We start from the raw sequence: 21,204 nt of genomic DNA, 5'->3' as shown, positions 1-21,204 counted from the left end.
GGTTGGAGCTGCACGGTGCTGGTGATGGCAACCCCGGGGGGACTGAGTGTGCAGCAATCTTCCAGGAAGAGCTGTGGCCTCACACGGCCTTCCCATGCCAGCTCCACTTCACGTGGCTGCTGAGTGAGTCATGCAGCCCAGCCAGGCTCTGTGCCGCCAGCCCCGAGACAGGCAGGTTGGTGGGGACTTGGGCTCACAACATTCCTGCTGCCCTCCTCACTGCCCCACGTCCCCTCACCTTGCTCCTTGCACAGCCCCAGGGCTGAGGGATGTCAAACACTGAGGGATCTCTGGAAAAATAAATGAACACAGGGATCTGTCTGTGGGAGACTGAGTGCAGCGCTAGGACCGAGCATCCCTGGGGGCTCCCTAAACCCAAGTGAGCTGCAGAACCGCACCCTGTGCAGGGAGCGGGGGCAGGTCCTTTCCCATGCTCCCACCTCATCACCCTCCCCCCCTCTGCCCCACAGAAGAGCCAGCCGAGGCGTGCTGCAGCAGCAGTAACCAGACCCATTTAATGCACAGAACACCCAACACCACCACGGGTGAGGCTCAGCCCTTCCCTCACAGGCACCCCTGGCCGTGCTGGCACAGAAGCCGGCTTGGGCTGCTCCTCTTGTCAACTGTGCCCCCAGCTTTGGTGGCATCCCCACGGCTCGCCGAGGCCGTCGGGCTGGTTCCAGCAGGGTAGAGCTTATAGGCAGCAGAGCAGGTGAATGCAGAGCCCGCAGCCAAGGAGCGAGCCCTAAGGCACATAGAGCAGGAACGGAGAGCCCCCCCCCCCCGGTCCCCAGCGCACGCACGGCTCACTCAGTCAATGAGGAACTTCTCGCCGTCCACATCTCTCCCTACGGCTCCTTTACGCAGGGAGGGGAAGAAATCAGAGCGCAGGAGGCGGGAGAAGTACATGAGGATCATGGCGTCCAGCAGCAGGAGGTTGGCCATCAGGAAGGCACCCTGGCCCTGCACCTCCACGTAGCGCACGAAGTACCAGGTGAGGTAGGCCTGGGGCGCCAGGCGGAAGGCGAAATACATCACCAGGTTGATGTACTTGTTGGCCTCGTAGAGCGCCGGGGAAGGCACGTTGCTCATCTTCAGTAGCATGCGGGCGGTGAGGAAGATGTTGCTCACCTCCACCAGCAGCAGAAGCATCGCCGCCACCAGGAAGCGGCCCGTGATGATGAGTGAGACGAAGGCAGAGATGGCCTGTGGGGATGGGGGGCACAATGAGGTGCACAGCCCTCCCTATGAGACCCTTAGAGCACCCAACCCAACCCCACAAGCTGCTTCCCCCACAACTGAGGGTGCTGGAAGCTCTGCCCTTACAGCCTGGCCGTCTCCATGCTCTGGCAGCCGTCCTGCTGCTGTTTGCTGCCTGCACAACCCACCTGCAGGCAGGGTGAGGCTCGGGCAGGGCTCCCAGCCGGCTGAGCCCTAAGGTGCCATGTCACCTCCCCGCAGGGCAGCGTCACTTTGCCTTGCAGCCTCACTCACCATGGCGTGGTGCACCAGGTATTCCCAGGACGAGCGGGACTGTTGGTTGAAGATGATGTCCAGGCTGTCGTGGATGAAGTAACCTGTGAGGTAAGAATAGAGAGGGGGTGAGAAGGGGGAGAAGAAGAGACTCGGGGTGCCTGCAATGAGAGCAGTGCTTAGGGGGTGGTGGAGGGACAGAGGCGTCACAGACTCACCTGAAGAGAAGCAGACCAGCAGGTGCCCTGAGACGCTGTACCCGTCCTGGATGTCAGAGAGCAGCTCCGGGGATTGCCAAAGGCTGTGGGGGGTTAAATGGGGTTATTAGGGCTGCAGGGGGTACGGCCCTAATAGACCCCAATGGTGCACACAGGGGGGGAAGCGGGCGATGTTCAGCCCCCCCGTGGTGTGAGAGCTGCGAACGGCCCCAACAGCATCACCCCTATAGACCCCCCGGTACCTGAATAGGGCCCAGAGCCCCGCGAGCACGGAATGTGCGAACGAAACCAGGAGGTTCAACCAACGCCAAACCCGGCCGGGCCGGTTCCTGACGGCAGCGGGTCTGGGCAGCACCAGGGCCGCCCTCCGGAGCGCCCCGAACAGCGCCACGCTGCCACCGACCAGCGCGGCCGACGGCGCCCGCCAGCCCGGGCCCATCGCAACCAGCTCCGGGCACGGCGCGGGATGCGGGAGGGGGCGGGGCCAAAGGGGGGCGGGGCTACGAGAAAATAGGCGTGGTCTCATATTAAGCCACGCCCACCGGTTGATCCGCGCGTGCGCAGTGCGGGTGTGTGAGTGGAGGGGGGGGGTGGCACACAGGTGTGTCCAGGTGTGGAGCCCTCAGTACAAAACAGACATGGAGATTGTGGGGAGGGTCCGGAGGAGGGACAGGAAGATGATCAGGGGCTGGAGCACCTCCACTATAAGGACAGGCTGAGGGAGTTGGGTTTGTTCAGCCTGGAGAAGAGAAGGTTGCGGGGTGACCTCATTGCAGCCTTTCAATACCTGAAGGGAACCTATAACCAGGAGGGGAGTAAACTCTTGGAAAGGGCTGACAATAGCAGGACACGGGGAAATGGTTTTAAGTTAAAAGAGGGAAGATTTAGGTTGGATGTCAGGGGGAAGTTCTTCACTAGGAGAGTGGTGAGGCCCTGGAACAGGCTGCACAGGGAGGTTGTGGATGCCCCGTCCTTGGAGGTGTTCAAGGCCAGGTTGGACGGGGCCATGGGCAACCTGATCTAGTAAAGGTGTATGTTTGGTGGCCCTGCCAGGCAGGGGGTTGGAACTACATGATCCTTGAGGTCCCTTCCAACCCGGCTCATTGTGTGATCATTCTGTGATTGCACACTGAGCATTGCACACACACACCGTGCTGCCGCCTGCAGTCGTGCAACGTGCAGCTGCACTGGGCTCTGCTCGTGTCCCGAGCTCTGTGCCCCCCCCGTCACAGCTCGGTGTCACTAGGTGGCAGCACGGCCCCATATCACGGCCCGCTTTATGGCAGTGCCGTCCCCATGCTGTGCCCTATACCCGCCCCACTCGTGGCTGCCCGGCCGCGTTATGCTGCGGGTCCGGAGCTGACATCGCTCCGCCCAACCCCTCCCGTTCACGGCTGACCCCGCTCGGGGTCTCGGCCTCGGGGAAGCCCCCCCAGGGCAGCACCCGCCTCCCATTGTCCCCAGTCATCCCAGGAATGTGGGGAGAAGCTGGGAGCGGAGCCGTGGGTTGGGCCTGGCTGCTGCACACAGCCAAAGCTCCCAGCTCCGGGCTGGTTGTGGGCGTCGCTCCCTCGCTGTATTCGCTGTGGGGCTATTGGTTACAGATTAACCCCCCTCGCCTTTGAGGTGGGGGTCGCAGCCCCCGCAGGCACAACAGAACATTGAGGCGAACGCGGGATGAGGTGTTTTGTCCACTTGCGGCCGCCGTAGAGAAACCCGGAAGTGTCTCCATGGTGACGGGAGGAACCTGGGCCTAGTTGGGGGAGCGATGGAGAAATACGAGCGGATCCGGGTTGTGGGGAGAGGGGCCTTCGGGTGAGGGCGGCCCCACAGAGCAACGGGCCTTGTTACTGTGTGGGGGGGGTTGGGGGCGGGGGGGGCAGCGCCGGGCCTGAGCTGGGGTGGGGGCCAGGCCCCGTCCCTCCCCACTGAGGCCTTGTCCCCCCCCACTGAGGCCTTGTCCCCCCCCACTGAGGCCTTGTCCCCCCCCATTGAGGCCTTGTCCCCCCCCATTGAGGCCTTGTCCCCCCCCATTGAGGCCTTGTCCTTCCCCATTGAGGCCTTGTCCTTCCCCATTGATGCCCTGTCCCTCCCCACTGAGGCCTTGTCCCTCCCCATTGAGGCCTTGTCCTTCCCCACTGAGGCCTTGTCCCCCCCCACTGAGGCCTTGTCCCCCCCATTGAGGCCTTGTCCCCCCCCATTGAGGCCTTGTCCCCCCACACTGAGTCCTTGTCCTTCCCCATTGAGGCCTTGTCTTTCCCCATTGAGGCCTTGTCCTTCCCCATTGATGCCCTGTCCCTCCCCACTGAGGCCTTGTCCCCCCCCATTGAGGCCTTGTCCCTCCTCACTGAGGCCTTGTCCCCTACAGCATCGTTCACCTGTGTCTGCGCAAGGCCGACCAGAAGCTGGTGATCCTGAAGCAGATCCCCGTGGAGCAGATGAGCAAAGACGAGCGGCTGGCGGCGCAGAACGAGTGCCAGGTCCTCAAGCTGCTCAGCCACCCCAACGTCATCGAGTACTACGAGAATTTCCTGGAGGACAAGGCTCTTATGATCGCCATGGAGTACGCTCCAGGTGGGCACCGTGCACCCCTCATGCCTGGCAGTGGTTCCTCAGCAGGTTCAGCCGATGCCAGGCATTCATCAGGCTGCTGTAGCTTCATGTCGTGCTCTGTGTCCTCAGAGATTCAAAATAAGGCTTTCTTGAGAAGACATGGCCATTATATTCTTTTTGTGGGCATCAAGTTGGTCATGAACCAAGTGGCCGAGCATTGGCACAGGTAAACCAGAGAGATAATGGAGTCTCTTTCCATGGAGATACTCAAAGACAGTTGTTTCTAGGTGGCCCTGCTTGAGCAGGAGGATGAACCTGATGATCTCCAAGGAGCCCCACCAGTCTCAGCCATTCTGTAGTTTTATGCCTTGTGCCTGTTCCTAACAGAAATGAGCAGATTTCTGACACACCTGCTACCATCCACCCTTGGTTTAGGTTTCACTTGTTTGTCAGCTCTTGGCCACGCTGTCCCACAGCCATGCGTGGGAAGGTGCGATTTCTGATGAGGTTTGCTATGGAGTTTAAGATTAACTCAACATTTGCATGAGGGTTTGTTAAAAGTTTCACAGTAGACCTGCATCTAGACCTACCCTTCTTGACAGGGGCCTCTCATTGCCACGTGGCCACTTGGACTGCAAGAATTCTCTTCTGCAGAACAGGCTTATCTTGTTCTGCCATCAACCTTTGTGTCCTGACAGGGCTCCAGGAGCTGTAATTTTAGTGTTCCTTTTTCCTGCTGCCTTTGACAATATGTCAGCAGCGACTTCTCTCTCACTGTGTCTTCATCCCACCAACTGTGCTGCCATTGTTCTCTGCACAGTCCCAGGAGCACTGGAGGACCTGCTCTGTGTCCCACCATGACACGCTCTTGGCTTGTTAAGGTGCTGCATCTAAATCCCTTGATTTTTAGGCTGAGATTGTGCTGCCCTGTGCAGCCACCCTTGCTGATATCCCTTTGTTGTTCTTTGCAGGGGGCACGCTGGCGGAGTTTATTCATAAACGCTGTAACTCCTTGTTGGATGAGGACACCATCCTACACTTCTTCGTGCAGATCCTCCTGGCTCTTCACCACGTACATACCAAGCAGATCCTGCACCGTGACCTGAAGACTCAGAACATCCTCTTGGACAAACATCGTATGATTGTCAAGATTGGAGACTTTGGCATTTCCAAAATCTTGAGCAGCAAAAGTAAAGCCTACACGGTGGGTGGCCCAGCTTTGCAGGGGAGCTACTTACTGCCATGGCAGCAGGCTGGAAACACTGGTCTTGGCTCTGTGAGAGTCTCTGGAAAGCTGCTGAGGGCAGCAAGGTTGGAGGTGGCACACTCACAGTAGGCTACATCTGTGTAACACGGTGCTGCTTTGTTCCTGAAGCCTCCAGAAAGGCAGATCCTCATGGTTTACACTGAGACTGTCAGCCAAACAAACATGCAGCTCCTCTAAGCTTTGGTTGGTAGTGCTCTGGGCTGTAAAATGAGCCTTTCTCTTTTCCCCTTCTTACCTTTCATGGCTTCATTTTGCATTTATCTATCTCATCTAGGTTGTGGGAACTCCATGCTACATCTCCCCAGAGCTCTGTGAAGGGAAGCCTTACAACCAGAAGAGTGATATCTGGGCTTTGGGCTGTGTGCTCTATGAACTTACCAGCCTCAAGAGGGCTTTTGAAGCTGCGGTAAGACAAGACAGAGTTTATATGTAGTGCAGAGAACCACGGTCTCTTTCAGAGGAGAAAATACATATTTGCATCACTCTTCTCTCTGAGCCTGAAGGTGTGAAGACAGAGGGCAGTGCTGAATACATCTTGCTCATTGGCCTTGTTTCTGATTTCCCAGCTACCGTATATCTCTCTTTTGTTTTCTGTTCAGAATCTGCCTGCCTTAGTATTGAAGATCATGAGTGGTACATTTGCCCCAATATCAGATAGATACAGCCCTGACCTGCGCCAGCTCATCCTTAGCATGCTGAACCTGGATCCTTCCAAGCGGCCTCAGCTGAATGAGATTATGGCCCAGTCCATCTGCATTCGCCCCCTTCTGAACCTCTACACTGATGTAGGAAGTGTTAAAATGAGAAGGCAAGTAATACTGCCACACTTGTCTCCCTTGGGAGGAACTGCCACAGCTCACAACACGTCAGACCAGCTCACTGTCTATGTTATAAACTCCAAAGAGAGTATTGACCCCGTGCTGCGTTACCAAATGTGCAGCTGCTGCAAGCCAAGCCTGGCCTTGTGGCTTGTGGCTGCAGCAGGTGTGGGCAGCAGTAACTGCAAATGAAGAGTTGTGAGCTCATGGGGAAGAAAACTGACACCAACTTCCCTTTCTCAGGTGGTTTAAAACACCTGCCAAAGGCAGTTCTATGAACTAAGTCAGCTGTGGCTTATGCTGTAGCTTTGCCTGGTTCCATGATACAGAACTCTGCAGGACCTCTGGGCTGAGCTGACTGTAAGGTCTGGATTTTAATTTGGCAGGCCTGAAAAGCCCTTGGCTCCGGTGCAGACAGTGACACACAGCCGGACGGGGGGACGAGTGAGCAGTGCCAGGCCCAGGGGTGAGTGCTGGCACAGGGCCTTCAACACAGCTCCCATTCAGAAGGACCCTCTCCTTTGGGTGTCAGGGAGTCAGAGAGGCATTTGGAGAGAAGCTGAGAAATATTACCTTCTGTGAGCACTGGAGGAACCCACAGGGACCTCAGATCTGGGGACCAAGCAGCAGTCTTTCTTTCCAGCTGTCTCTTTGAGGTTTTGACCCTTTGAATCAAGTTTCTGCAGTTTCTACTGTAAAGGCTGGGAACCAGTTAAGGGGGGTGCGAAAGGGGGAACATCTCTGTGCAGGGCAGTGCAGCTGGCACTGGTTAACAATTAGCTAGAGCTGTTGTACTGCTGCTCCCCTCAGTTCTGGGATAAAATGCAAGGAGCTGTTCCCATGTGTTTCCTCAGCCCTGGCAGTGAGCTCCCCAGCAGCCCCGTGCCAGCCTTGGACTGATGCTCTGAGCTGGCCTGGCCCTGCTGGCAGCCCGGCAGCTGTGCTGGCACCCAGCTGGCTGGTGGCTTTATCTTTCTATGGGAGGAAAGTCAGGAATCCACTCTGATTTCTGTTTGACCCACAGGTGTTCGAGGTGGCTCAGCCAGGACAGGCATCCCTCCTCCCCTGTCGTCCATCTACACGTGGGGCAGTGGGATCACCACCCCTCACCGCCTGCCCATGCTGAACACAGAAGTGGTGCAGGTGTCTGCTGGAAGGACACAGAAGGCCGGGGTCACCAAGTCAGGGCGGCTCATCATGTGGGAGGTGAGTAATGGGGAACGTGGGACAGGCAGCTGTGGGGTTTATCTTGGTTCTCATACACAGCCCTTGCTGCACAGAGGCACAGGAGTTGGTGCTGTTTCTCTCCTCCAGGCTCCCCCCATAGGCACTGCAGGGGGCCCTTCTCTGCCAGGAGCCACCGAGCAGCTGCAGCCTCAGTTTGTGTCCCGCTTTCTGGAGGGCCAGTCTGGTGTGACCATCAAACACGTGTCCTGTGGGGATCTCTTCACTGCCTGCCTCACAGGTGAGCTGCTGCCTTGGGCTTTCACCTGGAGAAGCTGTGGAAGTGGTTTGCAAATACAGTGTGACAGCCTGGGATATCTGCTCAGAGAGGAACCCAGGAGATGCGCTGGGCTGGGATGAAGTGAAGACCTCTGTGGCCTGAAGGCATGATGCCGTGCTGGTCAGCTGGGTCACAAAGGTCAGTCTGGTGTGGGGAAGACAACAGGCACCTTCTGTTTCTTGTCCTGCTAGCAGTGGTGTCACTTGAAGCCAGAACTGGCTTGCACAGTGGAGCCTGCAGTGCAAGGAATGCTTGGGAGGCTCAGCCTTTCTCTGTCACATACTGTGTCAGTGTGACACTAGCAGTGATTAATGGCGACTGGCACTGCAGCGAGAAGGCAGCATGAATGGGCACCTATGAGCTCCTGCAGGGCTGGTTGTCCCGTGCTGCAGGCAGGCAGGGTCTGAAGCCCTTGGAGTGTGGGCCAGAAGGCACATACAGCACCCCAGGGCTGTGTGTGGGGAGCAAAGTCCTTCCAGTGGTGCACTGGGAGCCCTGTTTGCCCTTCTGCTGGAGGTCAGGGCAGTAAATGACAGATATGCAGATAGCAAATTTCAGAGGTGTGTGTTTGTCCTTCCTCTGCATGGTGTTTCCTGCCACTGCCCTGCTGGGTGTGCACCCTGTGTATTCAGCACCTTGACAGACTGTGGAGTTAACAGCTCCTGCGTACACAGCTGCCATAATGTTATCACAGCACTTTCCTATTATCATCTGATGTTTGTTTTGTGGTGCATCGAGGCTGCTGGTCTCTGAAGTTTGCTGAAGGCCTTGGGGGGGCCCCCCAGCAAGTTCTGAGTCACAGTGTGTCCAGGCAGAGCCTGTCCTGCAACCCATGGCCAGCCCTGTGGGCTGTATGTGCCTCGCAGGGTGTCACGTGTGGCAGTAACACAATTTCTTTCTTCCTTTGCAGACAGGGGGATCATCATGACTTTCGGCAGCGGCAGTAACGGCTGTTTAGGGCACGGGAACTTCACGGATGTGAGCCAGGTTTGTTGTGAGGGCACTGGACATGCTGCTCCCCCAGGGTCAGAGGATGGATCGTGCTTTATCTGCCACGTGAGGCAGCTCATCCCAGCTCCAGGGGTGTGCATCCCAAGCGTGCTCTGGCATCTGACCCCCTCCCCCTCCTTTCCCTATCACTGCGGGTTTTAAAAGGCCCAACCTGCCTCTCTGTTTCTCTCTCCCCCCCTACACAATGATCCCTTTGAGTGTGGGGGAAGTCAAGAGCTGCCTTGTGGTTGCTGTTGGCAGGCTCCCAGCTTGGAGCCTGCCTCCAATCACACACCTGCCTGCTTCACTCTTGGCCTGCAGCTGCCGGGGTTCACTGAGAAAAGTTATTTTTCAAAAGAGCCAGTATTTAAAGAAGAGCTGTGTGCTTCCGATTGGCTCGGAGCAGCGGGGCTGAGAGCACATCGCTCCTTTCCAGCTTCTTCCCTCTCCTGCCCTCGGATGTGGCAGCAGCCAATGGCCGCCAGCCGAGCCTGGGGATTGGTGCCATTTGTTTCTATGGTCAGGTGGCTTGTTTGTGGCTGCTCTGTGCAGAGCAGCTCGGTGTTTATTGCTGGGGGACACCAACTGGGAGCAAATCCCAGCAAACGGTGCTTTTTTTTCACTTGAAGAAGATAATGAGATTGAGGCTCGATGTGGCGAGGTGTCAGATTTAACAGCAGGTCACAGCAGGGGCTGGTCTCTCCACACCCTAACAAATATGTAGCTGGTGGCTCTGCATGAGAGGAGCCAAATGCATCCTGCACCAAGCCCCTGCCTGCTCAGAGCGTGCGTTAACCGCCCCTGGCACTCCCCACATGGGCAGGGGGGCAAATCCCAACCCTTGGGCTCTCTAAACCAACATGCTGGCTGCTTTCTCCCACCCCAGAGATGTTTGCATTATCTTTTGTGCTGCGTGCACGTAGACTCTTTAAAAGAAAAAAACCCTTTGAAGGCTGTTCAGAACAAAAAATTCTCTGCTGTTTGTGTTGGATGAAAACTGGGATGCTGCCAATGCTGTGCTGTGCTGGGGGGGTAGAGTGGGAGGGATGGGAGCAGCCGGGCTGGCTGGGAGGTCTCGGCTAACGGCTGCTGCTCTTCCCCTGCCAGCCCAAGATCGTGGAGGCCCTGCTGGGCTATGAGATGGTGCAGGTGGCCTGTGGTGCGTCTCACGTCCTGGCAGTTTCCAATGAACGGGAGGTGTTTGCCTGGGGCAGGGGGGATAATGGTAAGATATGTTTGCTTAGCAGAACAAGGCTAACATGCTTTCCGTTGTCTGTTTCCATGCCCCTCACTGGCCCAGCTTGCCTGCAGTCTGCTCCAGTTATGCCAGGCTCAGTGGGTGTGGGCCCCTGCACTTTGGGTTTTGCTGCCTTTCATGGTGGCAGGTCCCAGAATGAGTTCTTGGAGACAGCTTTGTGTTTCTCCTGCCAGGTCGGCTTGGACTGGGGACCCTGGAGTGCCATAACTCCCCCCAGCAGGTAGCAGTCCCACCAGAGCACGAGGCTCAGAGGGTCATCTGCGGCATCGATTCCTCCATGGTCCTCACAGTGAAGAACCAGATTCTTGCTTGTGGGAGTAACAGGTAGAGGAAATAAGGGTCTGTGAGAGCTCAGAGCCTGCCTGTATCTTCTCCATGCCCCTCCTGTGTCTGTCGCTGAAGTAGAAGAGTCTCTAGTTGACATCTCCGTGAGATCCTGCTCATAGCTGGGGATGTAGTTAAGCTAGGGCAGGATTTGATGCTGGATTCAACCAGCTCCGAGCCATGCTTTTTTTCTTTGCAGGTGCAACAAGCTGGGCCTAGATCGGATCAGCTCAGCAGAGGAACCTTCCCCAGAGGACCAGGTAGAAGAAGCTGCTGTGTTCACATGTGTCCAGTCAGCCCCCTTGAACCAAGAGCCAGTTGTGTGTGCTGACATCGGTACAGCACACTCAGCCGCAGTCACAGGTGCGTGTCCAGATCCCTGAGAGGGGATTGCATTTTCTCCATCCTCCTCCTGCTTCCCTTTCCCTTACGTAGAGGCCTAAGAGGGTCTCGGTGCGCCCTGCTCCCAGTCTTGGAGCTCTGTGGAGCAGGATGCTCAGCATGATAGAGAGCAAAGTGGTTTCTGTGCATCCTTAGGTGACATACAGTTGTTTTCTCTCATCTCTCATCAGCTTCTGGCCAGTGTTACACCTTTGGGAGCAACCAACACGGACAGCTGGGCACCAACTCCTGCCGCAACAGTCGTGTGCCCCACCTGGTTGTGGGGCTCAGGGCCATGAAGGTCACTGTGGTGGCTTGTGGGGATGCCTTCACTGTAGCTATTGGAGCAGGTGAGGCTGAAGCTTGCATGTCCTGGTGAGGACAGCAGGAGCTTTGTGTGCAACAAGCTCTGTCCCTCTGCAGATGGTGAGGTGTGTACCTGGGGGAAAGGAGCCAGGGGACGCTTGGGCAGGAAGGATGAGGAAACAGGAACGCCAAGGCCTGTACAGCTGGAGGAGACGCATCCATACGTGGTGACCTCTGTAGCCTGCTGCCATGGGAACACACTGCTGGCTGTAAAACGTGAGTAGGGGCTTTGCTACTGAGCAAGTGAGGTGTCTGGCTGTGAGATTCCAGCCAGACACAATGCCTTGTGATGCTGCACCGAGTAACCCTGGCACATAAACTATGTGTTATTCTAGTCCATCTAGAGCTGTAGATGAGCAGAAATAACTTGAACCACACAAACATTCCCCTTCTGCTATACAGGGCTGTGATCCACTGCACTGGGGGAGCAGACAGGCAGACTCTGACACCCCCAGAAAGGGGGGCTGGCCAGGCTGCAGCGGGTGGGGAGCTGAGATGCTGGCGGTCCAGTGAGAAGCCAAAAAGAGCAGCTCTCTAATTGCTGCTGTTGAAATAGAAGCTGAGATTTGAGGCGTCGTTTTGGCTGCTGGCTCTCCATTGTGGTTTGGAAAAGATAGCCATGGTTTTGTGGTTCCTCTCTGCTCGGGCCAAAAGTAGCATCCTTGCACGGTTAAAACGTGCCCATGGCGTGACCTGCCCTTCCGTTGCCTGGGCGTAAGATGGGAGTCTGGCCCAGACTGCTGGAGGGGCCTTTCTTCCTCTGTTGGTCTGATTATGGCCTGTGCACTGGGCTGAGGGATTCCAGTCCCAGCCCACTTCAAGGAGGTTAATTACGCCCTGCAGGGGAGGAGGCCCAGCTGACTGCCCCAGCAGAGTGAAATGGGCCCTGCTGAGCTCTCACGTGATGTGAGCTGCCATGGAGGGGACAGGGAAAGGCTGAGTCTTAGGGCAGGGTGTTTGTTGTGGGAGCAAAAGTGTTTTGTTTCTGCAGGAAGGCTGCAAGCTGCAGTCCCCTTCTGCTGCAGGAGTTGCTCTACAGCTGGGCTGTGGGCTCCCACCCACAGCCCTGCAGGAGCAAGGCTCCAAGTTCTCACTTTGGGTTTCCACGCAGCTCAGTCTGCCTTGGAAACCTCTCAGGATTGAGAGCAACGAGCTGGTGACTTGTTTGGTATTACTGCTGCTTTTAGGACAGATCAGGAGCTGGGAGTGAGTGCTGGCACTGGGAGCTGCACTCCACCTTTGGGGCTGCAGAACGCTTTCCTCCCATGCAGCCAGCACTGTTTGTGACCGCCTTGGACTGCTGCCCACTTTATCGTGAGGCCAACACTGCACCTTTTGCTCAACCCCACTGCAAACACAGGCCCAGAACAGCTGGGAGAAGCTGGAGAGGAGAAGGATGGTGCAAACCCCAAGATATTTTATTTCCTCCTGCTTGTGCTCTGTGTTTTTTATGCCACCACAGGGGCAACATTTGCTCATCTGTTCTTGCCTTTTGTGTTTCAGCTGCCGTGGAAGAGTCACCACCCCAGTGAGAGGGACAGCATCCAGCCTCGCCATGCAGCTGCAGGCTCCTCCTGCCATGCCTGTCCTCTTGCTGGACCTACTCCCCACATTCTGCTGCACAACAGGGAGCTTTAACGATGGTTCTCCAGAACCAGAGCTGCTCTTGTGGGTCAGGGAGGTTCGCTGTGGCCCTGAAGTGCCTGAGGCCTGCCGTGCTGTGTTTGGTGGGTCTCGTTGTTGGCAGTGTGTTTGGGTGTAGAAGGGCTCTCCTCTGCCGCTGGTGATGAGCACAGAGGTTGTTTTCTTCCCCATGGAAGCTCTCTGGTTACAAAGCCCAGGCTTGACAGCTCAGTGTCTGAGAGAGCTGTCAGCCTTTGCACAGCAGTGTCTGGAGTTACAGCCCCAGGCGCTGCGCTGGGTGACTAAGTGCAAACCTCTTTTCTAATTAGACAAGCCCGTCCTTTCCCATCCCCCCCTTCAAGCCTTTTGCCCATTTGTTGAGCTGTTCATCACCCTTCCGAGGGTCCTGGCCTAACACAAGGCGAGCAGTATCTCACTCGTGCAACACGGCTGCTCCCCAAGTGCCGCCTGGAGCTCAGCAATTACAGCCTCCCACAGCCCCAGGAGCCCAGCTGAGCATCTTCCAGCTGATGTTTGTCCTCAGGCCCCTAAATCCTGCTGCTGCCTGGCTCCGGGCCGAGCATTGCAAGGCAGGCAGCAAAACACAGCGAGCGATTGTCTCTAATTGAAGTTTTTGAACCCAGATCTCTACAGGGAGATGATGAGTTTCCACCAGGGATCCTTTCTATAGGCAGGAGGGGGCGTATCACTGTGCCACAGACAGGAGTTACCTTTTTTCATCTCCAGAAGGGTCGTTTCCTTCCTTGCTTTTATTTTCCCCCCCCCCCCCCTCCCTTTTTTAACTTACATCTGCCCTGGGCCATTTTCTGATGAGTTTCAGTCTCTGATCTGACATTGCCTTTCACATCCATCTTTGTGCCGTTGCCAATCCGTTGTGTATAAAGTCAGTGCTTTCATAAGCGGGCTGAGATGGAATCTCTCTAATTATTTTTGTGATCCTTTCCTGTCTTCAATGAGGGGAAAACCTTGCCGGGCTCTGTTAGGAGCCGACTGATCCCTCTGTCATGTGGAAGGTAATGAATTTCAGTAGCTCTCCTGTTCTTTCTGCCTCCCAGGCTGGGAATAGAGCAGGTCCCGTCCAGCCGGGAGAGGTGTGTGCAGCCCTGGCCGCAGACATGGCCTCCCTCCTTGGCTCCTGCCTGGGTGGGTGAATGGGTTTTTCCCTGCCTCTTTTGTTTCTGGTGGAGCTGCCTTTTCAGGTGGTTACACCCTGCTATCCCAGGAAGCTGACGTGTGTGTTCAAAGGCTCTGCCAGTCCTTTGGCAACTCGCTTTGTGCTCCAGCTTATGGTGGTGGAGGGGGGAAGCATTCCCTGCTTCCACGCTGACCAGGATAACTGCGGGGCTGGGTGAGATTCCCTTTGGGCCGTCAGCTTTTCTCCCCATGCTGAGCTGTGGGCACCACCAGCTCCTTCAGCAGCAGCTCCCTCCTGGCTGTGCTGCATTCAGCCTCTTGTTGCTCCTTAAGCCACATGCAAATACACCCCAATAACAGCAGGCTCTTACTACAGCCTCCCCAGTGCTGGCAGGTGGCTGGCACAGAAATCCCTGCCACCTTCTGCCTTATTAATGGTGGCATCAACGTGCCATGGCCCTGGGGCTACCAAAGAGGGGCCGAGCCCCCACCACCGTGCTGACAATAAGGGCTTGTTTATGGCTTCACACCGCACTGCTTGGGCTGGAGGGTGGCACCAGCTCAGCTATAGGGACCTTTAACACCCCCTTAGGAAGGTGGGGGGGGGGGGGGGGAGAAGCCTTTGCTTTGTGCTGGGTTTGGGGGCTTTGCTGCAGCTCTGGGGGCGGGGGGGGGTGATTTCACTTAAGCAGCAAAGGCCGGTGCAATGATTTGAATAATTTAATAGCGGGCTGTGACCGAGCCTGGAGAAAGGCTAAAGGAAACAAAGAGCCCCCCCGGCCCCCGAGCAACAATAGCTCCTGCAAACCACAAGCCGAAGCACGTCCGTGTGCCGCAGGCAGCCCCAGCAAATCGGCCGGTTGCAAATAGGCCGCTTGCATTCCTCCCGTCTGCTGCTTTGTTTCCTTACTGCTGCAGCTCTTGGTCACATCGGGGCTTCCTCCCTTGTTGTTGGTGCTGATGGAGCAGGGATGTGGTTTATCCGTGCCGGGAGAGCTGCCCGTTTTGCTTTAGGTAAAGGTTGATGGTAACAGAAGTGCAGGGCAGGATCCACGGGCTGCTCGTTCCGTGTCTGATAAGGGGACACATCCCGCTGACCTGCTGCTGGAGGCAGGAAACAGCCCCAACGTGCTGCTGCTCCCTGAGCTGCTTCCATTGGCTTCCCAGCCCTATTCCACATAAGGGTCTTTCTGTCCATCCCCCCGATGTTCTCCTGCAGCCCAAAGGCCCCAAAACACAGAGCAAGGTTCCCCCATCTCTCCCTTTTCCAGCTTTGCAAACGCTGCTTTCTCACCCTCTTTCATCCCTACTAACCCAGGCGGACGGACGCTGCTGTTGGAAAACCCGGCTGGATTTGGGGGACGGAGCCGTCACAGGGGGATAAAGCAACATATTGTCACTACAAAGGACACGGCTCTGCCCGCAGGCGGAGTGACACCGGAGTGAGAGCCAGGCGGTGAGTGAGGGGAGGGGGTTCGTTAGAGACAGGGGGGGAAATGAGGGGGGTCTTTGTTTGAGGGGTCTGACACCTCGGTGCCGTCCTGCTGGCACCCCATGAGCCTTCAGATGGTTTTGGCAGCTCCGGGCTAATTAGGATGAGGTGCTCGTGAAATGAGGTTAAGGGGGAAAAAAAAAGGGGATAAATTCAAACATCAAAGAGATGGAACTTATAAAGCCGTGGTTCCGAGTTTGGGCTCAGGGCTGGACAAAGGGCACGATGTGATTCTATGGGGGTTTGTTTGACTGTCGGTGAGTGACAAGGGGAGGCTGAGCCGCCCCCAGCAGCCCCGCTGTGCTTCCTCCTCCTCCTCCACGTGTGAATGGAAACGTGGCCGTGCTGGGGCTGCTGAGGGACGGACACACGTTCACAGCCCGTCAGCTGGTGCTGCCCGTCCCTGGGGACAAGGGGTGAATGGTCCCATATGCTGCTCAGCGCTCAGGGGCCGCGCAGGGGGCTGGGACGGAGCTGCCTTTATTCTGCATCCCACCCCACATCGCCCCATTCTGCTTTGCCGGAGCTGCTGTGTCTCATCTCATCCTTATCCCACCTATAGACCCCATCCCACCCGCTCTATCCTACACCACCTCACCCCATCCCGCTCCATCCCATTCCAATTCACCCCATCCCGTCCCACTCCATCCTACACAGCTCCACACCCCGGTCCATCCTATACAACCCCATCTCCTCCTGCCCCATCCCATCCCACTCCATCCTATACCCTCCCACCCCCATATCCCACTTACCCCCCCTTATCCCCTATATCCCCCATCAGTGCAGCCCCACGCGGTGCCCCCCGACCCCCCGTTCTCTCCCCTCCCGCCGTGCGGGACTCGGGGCGGTTTCGTTGCGGTTGTCGCCGCCCCGGGGCGGAGTCGGTTCCGACCGTCGGAGCGGATCGCGGCTCGGGGCCGGGAGCGGAGCGAGATGCCGGGTTACGACTACAAACTGCTCGAGAGGCCGCGGCGGAGGGTGCTGTGCCCGCTGTGCGGGAAACCCATGCGGGAACCGGTGCGTGTCTCCACGTGCGGACACCGCTTCTGTGACACCTGCCTGCAGGAGTTCCTCAGGTGAGCGCCTCTACCCCGCAGCCCCAGCTCTGAATCCGTCCCTACCCCATGGGATGCGGGGGACGCTCCGGGCTGCGGGGCTGGAGGGGACTTGGGGATGCAGTGGGTGCCCCCCACTCGTGACAGCCTCCTTTGGGTTTGAAGGAGGAGGAGGAGGAGGCCGAGCCCGGCTCCTTCCTGCCGGGGCCACGCAGGAAGGAAGCGGTGGGGCCCCCCCATCCCGCACCCCCCGGTCCCTGTGGTTGTATATCGGGGGGATCCACGCGTGGGGCGGCCCCTTCCCCGCGTTCCGCCGCCCCCGGCTCAGCCTCGCCCCGCACCGCCGACCTTTGCACGGGGAGGGGCGGGGGGGGCACGGCGGTTTCTGCGAAACCGGGCGTTCCCGGGGACGGTGCCAGGACGAGCCGGGCCGGGCTCCCACCCGCGGCCGTGGGGAAACGGGGACGGACGGAGAGAGAGACCCCCACGGGGCGGCTGGGGGAAGGTTTGGGGCCGGGGGGGGGTGAGGAGTTGGGGGTTGGGGGGGGGAAGCCTCGACGTGAAGGTCAGAGGGAAGGACGGTGCCCCCGGCGCTGCCTCAGCACATTCCCTGCCCGATGGAGCGTGATCGATGGGGCTGCGGCGTCGGGGATTGAGCCCAGACCCCCGGCCCGGTTGGGATCGTGGCCCCCGCCCCAATAGGGCACGTGGCTGGGCTGTGTCCGACCCCTTGGGGCACGTTGGGGGGGGGCTGTCCCGGTGCTGTACCGGGTGGCACCGTGGGGTTGGTCACTGCTGCACCTTGGGGGTCCCACTCGTGCCAAGGGCACATGGAGTGTCTGATATGGGGGGGGGGGGGGTGGTTACTTTCTGTGCCCAGCCACCAGAATTGGGGTCCTGGCTGTGCACCCCCACGGGCAGCACCCAAAGGTGCCACAACAGCGGGTCCCATCCAGCTGTGCCAGGTCACCCATTCAGCTCCATCCCCGTCCCCCATCCCACACCATCCCTCTGTGGGTCACGCTGACATCGGGACTGTGCCCCAGTGACTTCCAGCTCTCACCCCATTGGGGTACCCCCATCATGCTGCTGACCCCGCTCCATACACGTCCCCCTCCTCCCCACCTCTTCGGGGCCATTTCCTGGTGAGCAGTTTCCTATGGGGCCGTACATCCGTGCTGCACATCTGGCGTCCAGCTGCCGGCCCCCAGCTCACGGGGCAGCCCCATCCCGGACCGTGTGAAGGGGCTCCAGATGGTGCCACGCTCCCAAGGGGGGGGTGTCTGGCGGGGGCATTTCCCAGCCCTGACAGATGGAACGGCCGCCGCCAGGATTAGGGCTCCCCGAGGGCTGGATTTGACACACCGGGGGGGCTCCGTGGATGTGTCAGCCCTCAGCCCGACCCTTCTCTCTTCCTCCTGCAGCGAAGGCGTCTTCAAGTGCCCCGAGGATCAGCTGCCCCTGGACTACGCCAAGGTGAGCCCAGCGGGGATGGCCCCATGTCCCTGCTATGGGTCTGGCCCAGCCCTGGTGCCTGGCACGGGCACTGCCGTGGATCAACAGCCCTTTGTGCCGAGCAGTGGGAAGCGGAAACCAGCTCCCGACAAAGGGCGCTTGTTGCTGTGCTGGCTGGGGGGGGTTCAGGCTCTGGGCACTGTGCCCATGGCTTCTGTTACCCCCCCCCAGATCTACCCAGACCCTGAGCTGGAAGCCCAAGTGCTGAGCTTGGCCATCCGCTGCATCCACAGCGAGGAGGGCTGCCGCTGGACCGGGCTCATCCGGCACCTGCAGGTAGGAAAAGGAGCACCCCACATCACCCCACATCACCCCACATCACCCCATACCCCAACCCTGACCATCCCTGTTCACCCCTTTCCCCCAGCCCCACCTGGGCACCTGCGGCTTCAACGTCATCCCCTGCCCCAACCGCTGCAGCACCAAACTGAGCCGTCGCGATCTGCCCCAGCACCTGCAGCACGGCTGCCCCAAGCGCCGCGTCCAGTGCGAGTTCTGTGCCGGGGACTTCACAGGGGAGGCCTTTGAGGTGGGAGCCACTAGGGGACAGTGTGAGCATGGGGATGGTGTGGGGTGTGTGTGGGGATGCGGGGCGGTGGGGTGGGTAGCACAGTGTGGGGTTAAAGTGGCCATGGAGGATGTGGATGGGCTGTAGGGCGCCGTGGGGATGCAGATAGAGCTGGCAGTACTGATAGTGCCTCTGTCCACAGGGCCACCAGGGAACATGTCCCCAGGAGAGCGTGTACTGTGAGAACAAGTGTGGGGCACGAATGATGCGGCGCCTGCTGTCCCAGCACAGCCTGGCCGAGTGCCCCAAGCGCACCCAGCCCTGCACCTACTGCTCCAAGGAGTTTGTCTTCGACACCATCCAGGTGAGATGGGGCCATAAGGATTGGGGTGCCCCGCCACCTCTCAACCCCAATAACACCCAGCCTCTGTCCCCAGAACCACCAGTACCAGTGTCCCCGCTACCCTGTGCCCTGCCCCAACCAGTGTGGGACGCCCAACATCGCCCGCGAGGATGTGCCCACGCACCTGAAGGAGAGCTGCAGCACGGCCATGCTGCTGTGTCCCTTCAAGGAGGCCGGCTGCAAACACAGGGTGAGTGTCCCCAGCCCTGTGCTCATGTCTCCATACCATCCTGGTGTCCTGATATGCCCCATCCCTCATATACATCCCATTGCTGGTGGTGTCCATGCTCTGCTCCATCCCATCCCTGTGGCCACATGGTGTCCCCATCCTGTCCTCTGTCCCTGCCATCTTGCTGTCTACTGCTGTCCATCCCTTATCCCTATGGCATCCCTCTGCCTCTGTCTCACCCCACCATCCCTGTGTGTCCCCATGCTGACGGTCCCATTATCCCCGCAGTGCCCCAAGCTGGCCATGGGCCGGCACCTGGAGGAGAGCACCAAGTCCCACCTGGGCATGGTGTGTGCGCTGGTCAGTCGGCAGCGGCAGGAGATCCTGGAGCTGCGACGCGACGTGGAGGAGCTGTCGGTGAGCAGCGATGGGACCCTCATCTGGAAGATCAACGACTACACCCGCAAGCTGCAGGAGGCCAAAACCCGCAGCAACTACGAGTTCTTCAGCCCTCCTTTCTACACCCACAAATACGGCTACAAGCTGCAGGTCTCTGCGTTCCTCAACGGCAACGGGAGCGGGGAGAACAGCCACCTGTCGGTGTACATCCGCGTGCTGCCGGGTGAATACGACAACCTCTTGGAGTGGCCTTTCTCCTACCGTGTCACCTTCTCGCTGCTGGATCAGAGCGACCCGTCGCTCTCCAAACCCCAACACATCACCGAGACCTTCCACCCCGACCCCAACTGGAAGAACTTCCAGAAGCCGGGAGCGTCGCGGGGTTCTTTGGATGAGAGCACGTTGGGTTTTGGTTACCCCAAGTTCATCTCTCACGAGGACATCAAGAAGAGGAACTACGTGCGGGACAACGCCATCTTCATCAGGGCGTCGGTGGAGATCCCCCAAAAGATCCTCAACTGAGCCCCCCTATAATGGGGGACACGATGTGGTCTCCCCTATAATGGTGGGGGGACACAACGCGGTGCTGTCCGTGGTGCTGAACCCCGGGGGTGGGTGGTGTCCCTTTGGGGGGGTTTGGGACCCCTCTGCCCCCTTCTTAGGTGCCCGGGGGGGGGGGGTACAGGGGGCTGTGCCCCCCATTTCCTCACTCCCCACCACCAGCCTTCTTGGGGACATGGGGGTCCCCGCTGCCCAGAGCCATATTTTATAAGCTGGTGCCCCCCTTCCCCCCCCCCCCCCCCCGGCACCTATTGGTTATTTATTACCCCAATGCCCGTTCCTTGACTTTTTTGTTTTTCAATAAACTCTTCTTGTATTTATTAGGAGCTCCTTCGTGTCCCCTGCACACAGAGTGGGGCTGGGGGGGTGCAGGGAATCTCTGCCCCCCAACCCCGCAGCAGCTGGGTGCGGATGGAGGCGGTTCGTTGGGTAATTAGTGATGGTTCATGGTGTGGGGTTGTGGTGGGGGCCATTGGGGAGCAGGTGAGGGGCACGGGGTGATGGTGGGGGCTGTGCTGGTGACACGGCAGTGCTGGCAATGGGACGAACCTGGTGCCATTCTGAGCCCAGCGGCAGCACTTACATTGGCTTCATCAACTGTAATTGGGTCCACATTGACTCCTGCCCGTGCTGGTGCTCGGTGCTGCCCCATTGTGGTAGCTGGGATCCCGACCTGCTGCTCCATGTCATCCCCTGTTGGTGCCTCTATCGTCTCTTACGGTGGCTGACAGCAGCCGGTACCGGAGCCCGGTTCTCCCTCCCCCGGCCCATCATTGCGGTTCTCCCCGCCGTTCTGTGCCGCTCCTCGGAAGGATAAAACGGAGACAAAAGCGCTTTTCACGGCCTTTATTCAAAGCCCCCCCCGGGACCTGGGCCCTCCTCCTTCCGACGGTGTTGGGTTCGGTTCGGCTTTAGATGCAGCGCCCATCCAACCCCATTGGGATTCACGGCTTGGACCCAATGGAGCTTCCATTAACGAGGTGCTGATGATCCATCGCTCTGCTCTCCTTTCAATCTCATCACATTTGATGGGTGAGGGGGATGATCCCCCTTTGCTTCCCACCTTTATGGGTCCTCTCACCCCAACCCTCCTCTGCCCCCAGTATCTCCATGTGCCCCCCCTCCTATTCCCAGCACAGCGCTGGGTGGGCTGTGAGACCCTCGTGCCCCCC

General features: G+C 58.5%; 3 protein-coding genes across 12 annotated transcripts; 2 read left to right on the top strand and 1 right to left on the bottom strand.

Moving 5' to 3' along the window:
* Nucleotides 1–490: 490 nt before the first annotated feature.
* On the bottom strand, nucleotides 491–2,164 carry TLCD1 (TLC domain containing 1). Its single transcript, XM_015881053.3, has 4 exons — nucleotides 1,934–2,164; nucleotides 1,692–1,774; nucleotides 1,495–1,577; nucleotides 491–1,206 (listed from the first exon to the last, which is right to left on the bottom strand). The coding sequence occupies exons 1-4, from the start codon at nucleotides 2,128–2,130 to the stop codon at nucleotides 811–813; spliced, it is 759 nt and encodes a 252-aa protein (XP_015736539.1). The 5' UTR covers nucleotides 2,131–2,164; the 3' UTR covers nucleotides 491–810.
* Nucleotides 1,447–15,386, top strand: NEK8 (NIMA related kinase 8). Of its 10 annotated transcripts, none has more exons than XR_014936526.1 (16): nucleotides 1,447–1,584; nucleotides 4,060–4,265; nucleotides 5,216–5,448; nucleotides 5,786–5,917; nucleotides 6,111–6,319; nucleotides 6,716–6,795; nucleotides 7,354–7,535; nucleotides 7,644–7,794; nucleotides 8,744–8,916; nucleotides 9,931–10,048; nucleotides 10,255–10,405; nucleotides 10,605–10,768; nucleotides 10,978–11,136; nucleotides 11,210–11,368; nucleotides 12,656–12,879; nucleotides 15,249–15,386. XR_014936526.1 is itself a non-coding variant. In XM_085522185.1 (15 exons), the coding sequence occupies exons 1-15, from the start codon at nucleotides 3,460–3,462 to the stop codon at nucleotides 12,682–12,684; spliced, it is 2,193 nt and encodes a 730-aa protein (XP_085378311.1). In that variant the 5' UTR covers nucleotides 3,027–3,459; the 3' UTR covers nucleotides 12,685–13,699. The 10 variants fall into 10 exon arrangements, 3 of the variants coding, with proteins under 3 accessions (XP_085378312.1, XP_085378311.1, XP_015736479.2); XR_014936527.1 differs by lacking the exon at nucleotides 1,447–1,584 and adding an exon at nucleotides 2,999–3,506 and having other exon boundaries at nucleotides 7,610–7,794; nucleotides 8,744–8,820; XR_014936525.1 differs by lacking the exon at nucleotides 1,447–1,584 and adding an exon at nucleotides 3,027–3,506.
* A 913-nt stretch (nucleotides 15,387–16,299) lies between these two features.
* On the top strand, nucleotides 16,300–20,353 carry TRAF4 (TNF receptor associated factor 4). Its single transcript, XM_015880995.2, has 7 exons — nucleotides 16,300–16,498; nucleotides 17,902–17,953; nucleotides 18,164–18,268; nucleotides 18,360–18,521; nucleotides 18,703–18,864; nucleotides 18,938–19,093; nucleotides 19,361–20,353. The coding sequence occupies exons 1-7, from the start codon at nucleotides 16,356–16,358 to the stop codon at nucleotides 19,991–19,993; spliced, it is 1,413 nt and encodes a 470-aa protein (XP_015736481.1). The 5' UTR covers nucleotides 16,300–16,355; the 3' UTR covers nucleotides 19,994–20,353.
* The last annotated feature ends 851 nt before the right edge of the window (nucleotides 20,354–21,204 follow it).

The sequence above is a fragment of the Coturnix japonica genome, chromosome 22 (assembly GCF_054131305.1).
Source record: "Coturnix japonica strain WE chromosome 22, WE-NBRP24, whole genome shotgun sequence".
NCBI classification, from domain to species: Eukaryota; Metazoa; Chordata; class Aves; order Galliformes; family Phasianidae; genus Coturnix; species Coturnix japonica.
Note: the sequence above shows the minus strand (reverse complement) of the source record. Positions and strands in the feature narration are given on the sequence as shown.